At 40.3% G+C, this 15368-nt stretch overlaps 1 protein-coding gene across 27 annotated transcripts in view; it reads left to right on the top strand.

Annotated features, from left to right (window-relative positions):
* The window catches only part of ANK2 (ankyrin 2), a 793913-nt gene that overhangs the window by 684606 nt on the left and 93939 nt on the right, over positions 1 to 15368 (top strand). For 13 of the 27 annotated variants that reach the window (XM_073602841.1, XM_073602877.1, XM_073602815.1 and 10 more), the window contains 3 exons: positions 1938 to 1973; positions 9565 to 9789; positions 14676 to 14774. In XM_073602841.1, the coding sequence (XP_073458942.1) occupies positions 1938 to 1973; positions 9565 to 9789; positions 14676 to 14774 (360 nt within the window). The remainder of the gene's footprint in view (positions 1 to 1937; positions 1974 to 9564; positions 9790 to 14675; positions 14775 to 15368) is intronic. The other 14 variants (XM_073602919.1, XM_073602937.1, XM_073602963.1 and 11 more) reach the window with 3 other exon arrangements.

The following is a 15368-nucleotide window of genomic DNA, read 5'->3' on the forward strand; positions in this document are numbered from 1 at the left end:
CCTGGTATGATGACCATTCTCCTCAGTTAGGTCCACGTTCTGCTAAATCTGCTGAAGCAGAATTCCTATCCAAAACAAAACAATAATTAATGATCAAATACTATTATTTCTTATATCGTCCAAGATTAGATCAATTACAAACAATGCCACAGCTCATATTGGATAGAAATCACTAAACACATACATAGATCACTCTGGTTAATGACTTTGGAGTACAGTTTGTTTTAATTTCTGTGTGAGTTTTAGGCACCACTCACACCTGTGCGTTCCGGGAACATGCACAGAAACTCGTGTTTCTGCATGCATTCCCAGAACGCACAAAAAATACGTTAAAAGGCAGATAACAATTGCACATTAAAGAAAAATGTGCGACATAAAAGTTGCAGCAACTACTTTGGCACATTTGTCATATGAAGGGCAGCCCATTCAAGTCAATGGGCTGCCCTATGCTGTTGTGTGACAAACGCACAAACAAAACAAAGCGCATAAGTGTGACGTACAGGTGTGAATAAGGCCTTCGAATCTGGATCTGTAGACTTAATTTTGTTTTTGATTACTTTATTTTGTTTTTGCACGGTGTTATTAGCAATTTTCATGCTGGGAATTCTTGCACTTTATTATGAGTCTGTTCATAAATGCTTTCACACAAGGTTCACACAACTTTCACACAGGATTTACACATATTACAATTGGATTTAATTGGATATGTGTGAAAATTGTGTGAAAACATTGATAAATAGACCACTGGGGGGTGTATTTACTAAAGGCAAATCCACTGTGCACTCCTTGGAAGTGCACTTGGAAGTGCAGTCGCTGTAGATTTGAGGGGGACATGCAAAAAAAATAAAAAATAGCGTTTTTGCTTGCACATGATTGGATGATAGAAATCAGCAGAGCTTCCACTCATTATGCTGTGGTGTTTTGCACCAAGCCGTCAGTAGCAGAACCCTTAAGTTCTGTCATTTTCAAGGTGAGGCCTCCTTGGACTGGACTTATTTTTCCAGCACATCCCACAGATGCTCAAATGTATTGAGATTTGGAGAATTTAAAGGCCAAGCCAATACCTCAAACTTGTTGTGTTCCTCAAATCTTGAAATCATCAGATTAGGCTACCTACTTCCACTACTTCCATTGCACCATAGTCCAGTTCGGAGGCTCGCGTACCCATTGTAGGCACTTTTGGCTGTGGACTTGGGTCAACATGAGCACCCTGACTGGTCTGCAGCTATGCAGCCCCACACACAACAAATTGCAACATCCTGTGTGTTTTGACACTTTTCTATCGGAACCAGCATTATTTTTTTCAGAAATTTGAGCTACAGTAGTTCTTCTATAGATTTGGACTACACGGGCCAGCCTTTGTTCCCCATGTGCATTAAGGAGCCTTGGCTGCACATGGACCTGTCACCAGTTTGCCAGTTTTCTTTCCTTAGACCAATTTTAGTGGATTCTGACCACTGCAGACGGAGAACACCCCACAAGAGCTTAAGTTTTGAAGATGCTCTGACCCAGTTGTTTAGCCATTACAATTTGGCCCTTGTGAAAGTTGCTGAAATCCTTACACTTGCCCATTTTTTCTGCTTTCAACACGTTATCTTCTGGGACATGTTCACTTGCTACTTAGTATATGCCACCCACATTCAGATGCCATTATAACAAGATAATAATTGTTATTCCCTTTACTTGTCAGTGGTAATTTCATGGCTAAATGGTGTGCGCGTGTGTGTGTATATATATATATATATATATATATATATATATATATATATATATAAAATATACTGTATTAACTTAACATCATATATCATATCATATATGTCTCTCAGTAGCAAACATTCCCCTGTGTAGCCCTAGCCAGATTACATTAGAATTTCTTGACTTTTTTCTCTTTCTTCTTTCTGTGCTTTCTCACTGCTAAATAATCTGTTCTGTTGCAGCCACATATCTCCTTGTCTTGAGAGAGACCACAGCAGGTGATCCTAAACTTTATGTTCGATATGTGATTACATTGCTTCCATATTGTTTTCAGTAACTCACATCAGGATGCTTTAGTGTGTTTAACCTAATTACCTAAAATATGAAATAATACAGCATCATTTCTGTTATCATGTATTAAATACACAGTGCATGTGTAAATACACTTTCACCTACACCTTGTAAGCATTTCCAAAAGCTGGATGAGTTTTTCAGTCCATCAGAATAATGCAGATGTATGTGCAGGGCTCCAACGACAGCTAAAAATGCTAGAGAAACAGAAAATAATGGAATGATATCTGCAAATCACAACGTTTTCTTCTATATCGTGCTAAAATGTGATCCTTAGGCTCGGTTCACACATGGGCGGCACGACTTGCAGGTCGCCTCAGCGAGGCGACCTGCAAACGACTGCGGGGCGACTTGCGAGACGACTTCTGCATAGAAGTCTATGCAAGTCGCCCCAAGTCGCCCCCAAAGTAATACAGGAACCTTTTTCTAAGTCGGAGCGACTTGCGTCGCTCCAATTAGAACGGTTCCATAGCACAGAACGGGAGGCGACTTGTCAGGCGACTAGGTCGCCTGACAAGTCGCCCCAGTGTGAACCGAGCCTGACAGATACAATTTTTGTCAGGTTTCCCTTCTATTAAAATTGATTGTTTATATTGAAGTTGAATGATTCTTTAAATTGTAGATATATGTTACCTTTATGCCAAGATGGCAGCTTGCACTGTAAATTAAAAAAAAAAAAAAGCTGCAGGTGTTCTTTAACAAAAGCTATTTCTAATCTGGAATTATGTGAGGAGCCATTTTTATTAGAAGTAAATGTAAGCATAAGATATCATTTAATGCTGAACTCCAGAAAAACAGCAAAATGTGTATATTAAATATATATATAAGGTAGCTGAGAATCACAGAGCACTGCCAGTCAGTCTTAATTCTGCCATATATACAGTGTATTGTAGGAGTCTAATGCCAGGTCATAATATTCAGGTTCTTTCATTGGCGTCAATGGCATATTTCACCTTTTGCAAAAAATAAATAAATAATAATAATAGTAAATAAAGTCACAGTAATTTTAAAGTGCATTTATTATTTTTTGGCATTGGAGTCTGCAGAACATTGCAACTGGGATGAGTGGATCACAGGTGCATTGCACAGGCTCCTGCAGACTATTCTTCCAGTCACAGGTCCATATCGAGTAAAAACCTTTGGTTATGGGATTGGAGGAAATATCAATGGACTGCAACTGCAGTGACGTCACTGCACTTGTGATCCATTGAGATCTACCAGTCCCCCAGCCACAGTGGCAAATGAGACTTGTAGTCTCTCCGTTCACAGACCACACCAAATTCAAAAAATGACAGGGGCCTGGGGGAAGACGAACTCCCAGATTCAGTAAAGTGGGTAGGGTGGGTGTTGGTTTAAATTATATATTGATGTGTATATACAAGACTCCAGTAATTTTTTTCCTTTATACCTGCCTAGAGCTCATCATTAAAGCCGGTCATGGATGGTTCGAGTCTGCTGAACCCTGCTGAACCGGCCTGAGATTTGAACCATGTATCAGCAGGCTGAATGTGCTCAAGTTGATCGATTGATCAACTTGGGTACAACCAGCTTGTCGGATTTTACATAGGATTATTGCTAGTGGCTATTATAGCTGCTGGTAATAATCAATGTGTTCTCCCGGTGGGGATGGCTTCCCCTGCCCCCCCTGCCAGGAAAACACAAACGAGTGTCCTCCATCAATACTGATTGTGTTGATGGGGGAATCAAGCAGTTTTCTTTCCTGTAACTGTCTAGGGCCGGCTTAACAGTAGCTTGATGGTCTTAAGATTGTGTGATGCCCACTATATTTTATTGGCAGCGGGGGTCCCCAAAATGCAACATGCAATCTTTTAATGCGCGTTGCAGAGGTAATCACAACTTTATTGCTAGTAATGTACTTAAAGTTGCATTAAATGCTAAATGTTTAAAAATCAATCATCTTTGTTCAATGAGGCAAACATTTGCAGTACATTACTTACTGATTACTTTTGGCAACATGGAACTAGCCACTTCGACAACGCAGGCTCAAGCTGCTGTCAGTCAACTTTCTTGAAGGATGGAGTAGCCAGGGAGTGGCTTGCCACTGTAGACTTTTAGTACTGTCTGTATGTGTGGACACACGCAACATAGGGACGCTCAGCTGTAGTCTTGGCTGGGAATGCAAACACAGACATGGGTGAATGGGACCCTGCAAGGGGACAGAAGAACTGGTGAAGAGTCCTTTTTGACAGATAGAATGCAAAACAACTACAGGCTATGTAAGAATAATACACAGCAAACCTAATAAGGTCTGGGGCCTGCGGCACTATAGGCCTTTTTTTTATATTTCAGGGTTTATAAACACTTTAAATGTTACTAGGTATACAAATATTAATGTGTGCATACTGTGCATACTGTAAATGTGAACAAGGTCTGCTGCCTGCCACACTAGTATATGTAAAATTCCATACTAGAAACGTTTTGCTGTATCAAAGCTTATTATTAAACCTCTGTTAAACTTTGTATTGTTTAATAGTAAACACTGAAGCACCCTGATTATTTTATTTAAAAAAAATATATATTTTTGTTCTCTGAACCTGTATTGGTATTCAGAAAACAAACCCGCAAAAGCCATCTTCATCTATCATTGAAACCTTATTGAAAGATGTATATGGTGCAACATTTGCAATTCTGCTTTTGCTTGGGCAAATTATTTGCATGATCATTTAAATTGACCATATATGGGCATATTTAATAGTCCAGTGTTAAGAGCTATGGTGTGTTGAAAATAATACTAGCCAATCACATCTTAGCATTTCATATAAGCTTTCTGAATGCTGATGTTTGATTAACTATTTTTCCTCAGACTATTGCTATTTGCACTGTTTTTAAATATGCCCCCCAAAGAGGCTTTACTGTATTACCCACAGCAAACATTGTAGCAAATTTTACTGTGGTTGCTCTGTGGTGAGGTATGCTGTATGGTCTTTACCTGTGTCTTCTGTATACAGTAGGATATCAGAAATACAGAATTAGAATTAGAATTTCAGAAGGTAAGAGAAACAGAAAATATGCTAGATTATCTCAATTGCCAAACCCAGCACTGTATTAAACTTCAAAGAAGAAATGTGCTTAAAGAAACATAGAGAATGTTATTGCTATCCTCTCCTTCTGAGCAAGAGAGACACCTTTGAATCAGCACTGTCAGTCTGGGGAGAGGGTAGTGTTAGATGCACTAGTGATTTTGATGGACTTGGCTAAAAAATTAAAGCCACACTGAAAGCTAACACTTTTAGGCAGTTACAGCAACAGTTATTTTCCTTTTGGTATAAAAGTTTTACATAAATGGTTACATGCGTTGGCTGCAGAGTTAGTGGCCAGATCAACAAGTAAAAATAAAACCAAAAAAGCCTAAAAAATAAAACAAACACAGCTGCCACATCTAAGAACTGGTAAGCTGGAATGTGGTACATTTTTTGTGGGGGTTTATTAGATGTTTAGGGGCCTGTCACTGAAGGCACTCCTCTGAAAAATGGTAGCTGGCTGGCCGCTATATTAGATTACTAGCTTTACTTTCTTAGTCACAATCCTAAACATGGATGCAGATCAGTTAAGTCAAAGAAAGTGTATTCTTGTTCCAGGTCAGTGATTCCACATATTGCAAAAAGTGGAGTCTACTAGACAGCCAGGAAACTAGTATTTTGTTTAGGAGAAGAGGCTATGGTAGCCTTTAGGACAAACTCTATATGATAAGCAATGAAATTCCATCTGACAATTTGTACATTGAAAACTGATTTTTTTTTTACATTTTCCTGTCCTGAACTTTGAATATGTTATGGCTTTCAGTGGCCATAGATTGGGAATCTATCACAGATAAAGGCAAGGTATGGTAGATTAGCTCTTTGTAGCTTGAATCAGGTACTGCCGAAATCCACTGCTATCTTCTTGCCATTTCAACTCGATGGTACATTGAGGCACATATATGTAGACACTTGTTATTGTGCCAATGTAAACCCATAGATAGAATGATCACCACAAATTATGCTCAGATTTATTGTGTCACTTTCTGTTATTGGGACATGTATGGCCACCCTTTTTCTTGCCCTACAAGGATGGCTATAAAATAGGGTTGGACAACTTCACTCTGAATTATGTCATCTTTAGAAAATTGTACTTGGTTAACAGCCAATGGAAAAGAAATTTAGCATCTATGAGGGTAAGGCCTGGGGTCTCAAACTCTGGCATTATTCAGTAATGCAAATCTCTTTCCCTTATCATACAGCCATACATCTACTTATTGTTGATATGTATCATAACCAGTGGTGGAACTACCCAGGTCGCAAAGGTCACACTTGCAACCGGGCACTGGCATTCCACCACCATGGTGGACCCAAGATGGCACGAAGGGGACCCACTGCAGAACATATGAAAGGGTCCCATTATGGGACTGTAATAACGGGCCCCTCAACTGGAATAAATGGCCTTGGGATCAGTGGGAAGGGTCCCTGCCGGGGGTCAGGGGGCCTTTTATTGTTTCTTGCACCGGGGCCCTGAAGCTTCTAGTTACACCTCTGACCATAATTTACAGGGTTTACTAATGTCATTTCTAACTGATAATGAACAGGGATTAAATTAAATAAAGTTTAGATCATGTAGCAAAATTAGTGCATCTGCCCCAGCCCTCAGGTGTTGTCTATCCTGGTGGATGCAAAGTACTACACCTTGCAAAGTGCACCTCTGTCACCTTCTTGGTACTTTACTTTTTTAGTAGAGAAATTACTGTTCAGAGGACATGTTTTTACTAGAAACATACAGTATTAAAATATGAATAAAGTTTTGGTCAGAGTGAAATTAGTTCTACGTTTTAGTACAACCCATTTGTCTCAATAGACTATTCTCCTTGCTAAGCAATATTTTTAACTCTTTGTGTGAACCTAACCTAGTCAACCTTTCAGTTAGATCTTAAAATTTGTGTATCAGATTCCATTTTATTGTTTTATGGTAAGAAAAAAAAACATCTTGGTACTGTCATTGACTGTAAAGTGCATGTTCAAACTGCTGGCACCTTTCATATGCATTATGGGTGCATGCTTACTTGTTTGTGTATGTGTGTGAAAGTAAATAAATAAAAAAAAAAAAAAAAAAAAATATATATATATATATATATATATATATATATATATACAGTATAGTGGATGTGGAGGTAAATATTAACTCTCTAAATGTATGCTTATCCTCTAATCAGCAGCATGCAGACCCACTTTTGTGTTGCAGATATGTGGATTTTCACAGCTTGTAATTTTCTAATACTGTTGCCTTGCTATGTTTGCATTTTAAGCTATTAAAACACACACACTTTAGATAATATGCTATACACAGAGTAGAATGCACTGTAAACAAATACAAAGCACTGCTAATTTTCATTTTATTTTGCTTGTTATTTTATTAAAAAACAAATGAAAACATTATAGCTGAAGTTTAGCCATTAAAAAAAAAATGTATCTATAGCTTTATCGAGCTAACTGTATTAAAGGATGTCCCACGACAACTGGATCCTGTACAGATCTTCAGGACTGGAGGACTGGATCCAGTCCTCTTACTGTCACTGAATTTCTGGTGCTGTGTGGTTTAATAGCTTCATGTCTTATGTGAAGCTGCCGTGAAAAAGTTCCTAACCAAGAACCCAACATCTCCTCCCTCCTACATTGAGGACAGTGGCGGCTGGTGCTCAAAATTTTTGGGGGGCGCAAACAAACTGAAAAATACTGACCCCCCCCATCAATTGCAGCCTCACTGTGCCCATTAAATGCAGCCATTGTGCCGAACAAATGCAGCCACTGTGCCCATCAAACACAGCCACTTGTGCCCATCATATGCAGCCACTTGTGCCAATTAAATGCAGCCACTTGTGCCCATCATATGCAGCCACCTGTTCCCGTCAAATGCAGCCACTTGTGCCCATCAAATGCAGCCACCTGTGCCCAGTATATGCAGCCACTTGTGCTCAGTAAATGCAGTCACTTGTGCCTGTCAAATGCAGCCACTTGTGCCCATCAAATGCAGCCACTTGTGCCCAGTTTATGCAGCCACTTGTGCCCAGTAAATGCAGTCACTTGTGCCAATCAAATGCAGCCACTTGTACCCATCATATGCAGCCATTTGTGCCCATCAAATGCAGCCACTTGTACCTGTCAAATGCAGCCACTTGTGCCTATCAAATGCAGCCACTTGTGCCCATCAAATGCAGCCACGCTCAGCTGTCACTTCACTAATCCCCCCCCCTCGTGGCCGGTCTGGTGGTACTTACTGCTCCTCTCTTGGAGTGACGGGGCTCTCCTCGGCGGGAAGCGGCGGCTCTCCTCCTCGGCGACTCTTCTCGGCGGCTCTCGTCTCTTCCTTTACGGCTCTCGTCTCTTCCTTGGTGGCGCTCCTCGGCGGGAAGCGGCGGCTGCGGCTCCTGTGTCCGCTCGTCTCCTCTTCCACCAAAGCGTTAGGCATCCAATTGAATCGCCTAATGCTTTGGCCAATCAGCAGACAGGTCTCACTGACCTGCCCGCTGATTAGCAGGCAGGAATGTTAGTGTGAAAATAGCGAAAATTCATTCGCTATGCCACACAACAGGGTGGGATCGGGACGCAGTGCTCTGCCCTGAGCACACCCTATTTTGAAGCCTATTAGAGCCTCTGGCTCTAATCACATGTTTCAAAATACACACCCCCTGCCTATCCCTGCCATGGTATTTCATGTGTCCGGTGTCCTGAAAGGGGCCGGGCATATGAATAGAAAGGGCAGCGGAGTTGTCGGGGGGGGCAGCGCCCATGCGCCCACAATGCACGGGGGATGCCACTGATTGAGGAACCTTCATTTAGGCCTGGTTCACACGAGTGCAATTTCAAATGCAACTTAGGCTGCTCAGAATCACATGACAATAGAAATCACATTTATTTCAATGGTGCCTGTTCACATAAATGCAACGTAAATGTGATGCAACTTTGAGGAAGGGTCCTATGCTACTTTGGTGCAATGCAGTGTGATTTTGTGCCCTATAGACGTCAATGGAAACACATCAAAAACACATCTACACATGTTCTCAATGCAATTCTGGTGCACCCCCCCCCCCCCCCCAACTATTCTCCTTCTCCAGAAATTGCTCTAGTATAAAAATTGCATCAAAAACACACCAAGTCATACTGCAGATGCACTACATAATTGCATTGGAAATCAGATAAAATCGCAGCTGCACTAGTGTGAACCAGGCCTTATTGCTTTCACTGCCTGTAACACGATCTGTGAATAGGGGAGTGAATCCTGTGATAGGCAAGTTAGCTTATAAATCTATAGAGAATTTTTTTGTTTTGTTTTTTGTATGGCTAAACTTCAACTTTAATACTATATGATCATTTTATTGCAGATGTTACCCATCTTATTTAGAATTTTGTGAAATAAATTACTGACTCTTTTTATTTTGTAGTACTTAGTATTTGTAAATTAAAACAGTGATTTAATCTCTTTGGGACTTTGTCTTGTGCTTACTTTTATGGTTATTTTGCTTTTTCTCAGTTTCCTGGTTAGCTTTATGGTGGATGCCCGAGGAGGTGCCATGAGAGGTTGCAGGCACAATGGACTAAGAATAATAATTCCTCCCCGGAAATGCACTGCCCCCACAAGAGTGACCTGCCGTTTGGTGAAGCGCCATAGATTGGCCACTATGCCGCCTATGGTAGAAGGAGAAGGTCTGGCTAGTCGTCTCATTGAAGTTGGCCCTTCTGGAGCTCAGTTCCTTGGGTAGGTTCAGATGCTGACCATTCATGGCTTATTTTATTTTACATGTCATGCAGAAATGGACACTTTCAAGATTGTTAAAGGGTATTGTATAGTAAGATTGAAATTAGATTAGAATATTTCTGTCCATATGGAGCTTTCCCAATTAGGCAGGCCATACATTATACAATTTTCCTATACAATCTTTCTTTAGATTTACCGAAAGCATATAATATGAGGTCAAACCTAAATACTTTCAATTTGCATGCAATTAGGCAATCCCTTGCACTAGATAGTTGAAGTTCAATCTAAAGAAAATTGAACAATAAAATTGTATAATGTATGCCCAGCCTTACATCTTACCTTTGCTAATGCCTAGTACACACGGGTCGAATGCTGGTAGACATCTGGCGGCTCAATGAAAACCGGCCAACATTCTGCCACTGTTTATGTCAGCTGGTCCGACAGTAGCCAGCCATTGGGCCAGCTTCTGTGGGACGAGCATGCTGGAAAACCAGCAGCCAACTGGCTCCCAATCAGCGCTCTCTGCCTCAGAACTGCTCCCAATCAGCGCTCTCAGTGTTCTGGCAGAGGGGCCACCCCCCTGTCAGAACACAACAGCTTAGCGGGGGAGATTGCTATACTAACATTGTAACTGTTAGTACAGTGGCTTTCGACCAGAGCTGAGTTGAACTGAGTTGAACCAAAAAAAGACTATTAGTGTATACCAGGCTTAAGTGGTAGAGATCAGAGAAAGATATGTTATGTAAATTAGTGTTCTATTGTGTTCACAACTATATCACTGTGACATGTACAATAATGTCAGTGATGATCGATTGGAACCCTGATAAAGAAGTAAGTTAATGTGGTAAATAGATCAACGGAGAGTTACTTATCCAGCAATACATGTTTTTATCCATTAGGCAGCTGAGCAGACAACCTATGCACCAGCCTTATCAGATAGTAATGATGGTACTATCCTATTGACTTCTATCTTGAGACTGGTTAGCCAGGAGTATCTGCTCACATCCGACATATTGTCAGATAAGATAATAATCTTGTATTGTTTGTGACCAACTTTAGTAAATGTCAGACTTAGAGGAAATCATAGTAGAACAGTAATGCAGAGGTAAGTAATATTTAGGCACAAACAGTGAAACAGAAGTACGAAGATCTTTAGACAAGTTTATTATGAACTAAAAACAGTTTGATCAATGTCCAAAGATAAGCACAGTAACCACGTATCAGCACTGCCAGAGGATGAAGACAGGATGGACTAAAACTGGCAAACTGTCATTCCTGAAGTGAGCTGGTGCTGGACCTGCTCAGCTGCCAAAGTAAGCAGGGTGTAAGGCAGCTGAAGGCACACATAGAAGAGGAAGACTTGAGACAAGAGGCATGTCCCTGAATGTGTTGCCTGCCATCCCCAGTGATTCTCCTCTTCCACATGTGCCTTCAGCTGCCTGAGATGCCGATTACTTTAGAAATGACAGATTGCTGGTTTTGCAAACACCTAGTGGTTCTTACACATACATTCAGCAGCCTCCAAAACCCAGCCCTGATGGCTTGGGCATTCTGACATGCAAAACTCTTTTTGGTGGTGTTGGAGTTTTCTGCTACCTTTCTATCCTTAAACATTCCTATTGTCCCATTAGTTTAATAGGCTGCCCTGCAGGCTAGTATGAATTTGCAGGAGGTTGGAAGGAGTAGGCAAGTCGTGTTGGGGCTTTGCCTGTCAAAATGACCCGGTATTTGGCCATAAGGCAGGGGAGGCTGTTGCAGCTATTTGCAGGCAGCTTCAGGTACCTACATTTTACATCTGCATTATTTTTCTTCTGCGATTGGGTCTTTTTAAATTCTAAACTTTTTGAAAGCTGTAGTGTATGAGATACACAATGCACTGACATTTGTATTAGTTTAGTTGACTAGTAAGTTGTACTTACGGGGAAATAATGTCTACAATTTGGCTTATTTTTGCTGTGTTTATTTAATTATTGCTTTACTCTGATGTGAAAAGAGATGATAGGTAAGCTATACTAACTGTTTGAAGAATACTGTATACGTAATTTTGCACATACACACTGTGATATTTTGCAGTGATGTTGAAAATGTTTTCCCAACATTGTAGCTGTAAAGTTATGTCTTTGGCTTAACTTTTTACTGCACAAATGATGCGCTGTACTGAAGAACATCATTTTGTTGATTTGTAGAGGGGAAAGCAAAAATATATCAAAAAATGTTACTTTATAACATACAGTGGGGACTGAAAGTATTCAGACCCCCTTGAATTTTTCACTCTTTGTTATATTGCAGCCATTTGCTAAAATCATTTAAGTTCATTTTTTTCCTCATTAATGTACACACAGCACCCCATATTGACAGAAAAACACAGAATTGTTGACATTTTTGCAGATTTATTAAAAAAGAAAAACTGAAATATCACATGGTCCTAAGTATTCAGACCCTTTGCTGTGACACTCATATATTTAACTCAGGTGCTGTCCATTTCTTTTGATTATCCTTGAGAAGATTCTACACCTTCATTTGTGTCCAACTGTGTTTGACTATACTGATTGGACTTGATTAGGAAAGCCACACACCCGTCTATATAAGACCTTACAGCTCACAGTGCATCTCAGAGCAAATGAGAATCATGAGATCAAAGGAACTGCTGGAAGAGCTCAGAGACAGAATTGTGGCAAGGCACAGATCTGGCCAAGGTTACCAAAAAAATTCTGCTGCACTTAAGGTTCCTAAGAGCACAGTGACCTCCATAATCCTTAAATGGAAGACGTTTGGATGACCAGAGCCCTTCCTAGAGCTGGCCATCCGGCCAAACTGAGCTATCGGGGGGAGAAGAGCCTTGGTGAGAGAGGTAAAGAAGAACCCAAAGATCACTGTGGCTGAGCAGTCGGGAGATGGGAGAAAGTTGTAGAAATGCTGTGGGGGTGTTTTTCAGCTGCAGGGACAGGACGACTGGTTGCAATCGAGGGAAAGATGAATGCGGCCAAGTACAGGGATATCCTGGATGAAAACCTTCTCCAGAGTGCTCAGGACCTCAGACTGGGCCGAAGGTTTACCTTCCAACAAGACAATGACCCTAAGCACACAGCTAAAATAACAAAGGAGTGGCTTCACAACAACCTGCGTGACTGTTCTTGCATGGCCGAGCCAGAGCCCTGACTTAAACCCAATTGAGCCTCTCTGGAGAGACCTAAAAATGGCTGTCCACCAACGTTCACCATCCAACCTGACAGAACTGGAGAGGATCTGCAAGGAGAAATGGCAGAGGATCCCCAAATCCAGGTGTGAAAAACTTGTTGCATCTTTCCCAAAAAGACTCATGGCTGTATTAGATCGAAAGGGTGTTTCTACTAAATACTGAGCAAAGGGTCTGAATACTTAGGACCATGTGATATTTCAGTTTTTCTTTTTTAATAAATCTGCAAAAATGTCAACAATTCTCTGTTTTTCTGTCAATATGGGGTGCTGTGTGTACATTAATGAGGAAAAAAAATTAACTTAAATGATTTTAGCAAATGGTTGCAATATAACAAAGAGTAAAAAATGTAAGGGGGTCTAAATACTTTCCGTTCCCACTGTAGGTTAACACTTGTACCAAATACAAAATCATTACTTATATAGCAGACTTAGCAAGCATTGGTGATTTGATTTGTTTGTAAGAATCTGGAGTTGATTGCCAAATTTACCATTTTATCATTTTTAACTTATTTTGATAGTATTCTGAAGGCTCTTTGGGGTTGATTTATTAAGGCAAATAGATTGTGTGCTTCACAAAGTGCAGTTGCTCCAGAGCTTAGTAAATGAGGTAAACCTTCACTTTGTAAAGAATACCCAATCACGTGCAAGGAAAATTTTAAAAAAAACAGTATTTTTGCTTGTACATGAGTGGATGATGGAAGTCAACAGAGCTTCTTCTCATTTACTAAGCTCTGGAGCAACTACACTTGCAGAGTGCAACTGCACTTTGCAAAATGCACAGTCTATTTGCCTTTAGTAAATCCACCCCTTAATTTAGCTTTTTGTGTTCAGTTACACAAAAGCCTTTATGATATGGCATACCAGATACTATATGATTCAATAACTAATAAACATCACACTTTTGTTGCATGACAGAGTGCAGTAAATGGAAACCATATTACCTTCCTGACCAACAAATAACAAACTCTGTCATCTGGCACTTAACTTTGAATGTTTCCATCTTTTCATTTTTCCATCTTTGCTTTCTATGAATGTTGAAGCATACAATTTAGGGGTAAGTGAGTGAGTAGGCAGCTTATAGAGCATTTGCATTTTTTAGATTTGGATGAAGGGTGGTTAAATCTACCACCCATTATTACTTTGGAGACAGGTCTCCAGTATCTTCCGGTTCTCTTCTGTGGAGTGCATTGCCTATTTATTTCATGAAGAATACATACCACAGGAGGAAACAGGGTGGGCCACAGGAGGAAACAGGGTGGGTGAAAATGTGGTCAGAGCTGTGTTTGGGACACTTTTGTCAAACCCTCCACACTGCACCCAAAGCTAAAAAAAAGGCATTGGGTGGAGTCCAGCTTTAACTGCATGTGCTAAAAACTGTATATTGATATGACATGACATATGTGCTGTGAACAAATACTGCCTATTGTGAATCTAGAAATGATTTTTCCTTTTTCAATTTTTTGTCATATCTGTTAGTGCCTTTGATAGATTTGAACATGTAAAACAGATTGATCCCATGGGCCTACTGAGGTAGTGGGATAGAATACTACTTTGTTTTTCGTTTTTACTTTTAGCTGGCATGTAATACACATTTTTCTACTTCCAAACTGTGGCATTTCACCTCTAACACAAGCTGAAATTACTCTTACCTATGTTCTTTCTCCCACTGCTGCTTTGGATGTATTCAGTAAACTTCACCTTCCTACGGCTCCCCCCCCTCTAAATGAGGGAGAAAGCTTGGTCAGCCGAATCCTTCAACTGGGACCTCCTGGAACCAAATTCCTTGGGTAGGAGAGACTTTAGATCAAGTTGATGGATGCCGGCCCCCCTATTCGTCCCTGTTGTTCTCCAACATAATTTATTTATTTCTGTCAGTGATTTTTCCATGATCTGTGTGATTTTTTTTTTTTTTTAAATGTGTCCTGAAGAGGCATTGTAATCCCTGTGACTGTTTTTGTTTTAGTGCAGTAGTATGTGTGCCTTCTTCTTTTGACATTTTATTGTGAAGTGGTGTTGCTTTTTGCTTGAGCATGTGATTGTTTTCTTTTTGTCTTTTTTAACTAGTGATTGACTTTTAATCTGGGTCAGAGCACAATGGAGCACAAGCTTAGACAACATGTTTATTGTCAGTGACTGAAATCCCAGTGCGACTTAATGCTGAAGATTATTTAAATGCATGACACATCCCAAAATAACCACACTTTCTGTGTTATAGTTGATCATAATTTTCAACACATACAATCTGTTTCCAACTAAGTAAAGCTGCAACGATAAACTGCCTATAATTTTCTGATGCAGTAAATCTGTTGACTTTAAAAGCGTTGTGTGTGTGCTTGCAAATTAGGAACTCTAAGCTTCTTTTCTCCAGCAGTAAATCACTT

This window comes from Aquarana catesbeiana, linkage group LG01 (genome assembly GCF_042186555.1).
Source record: "Aquarana catesbeiana isolate 2022-GZ linkage group LG01, ASM4218655v1, whole genome shotgun sequence".
NCBI lineage: Eukaryota > Metazoa > Chordata > Amphibia > Anura > Ranidae > Aquarana > Aquarana catesbeiana.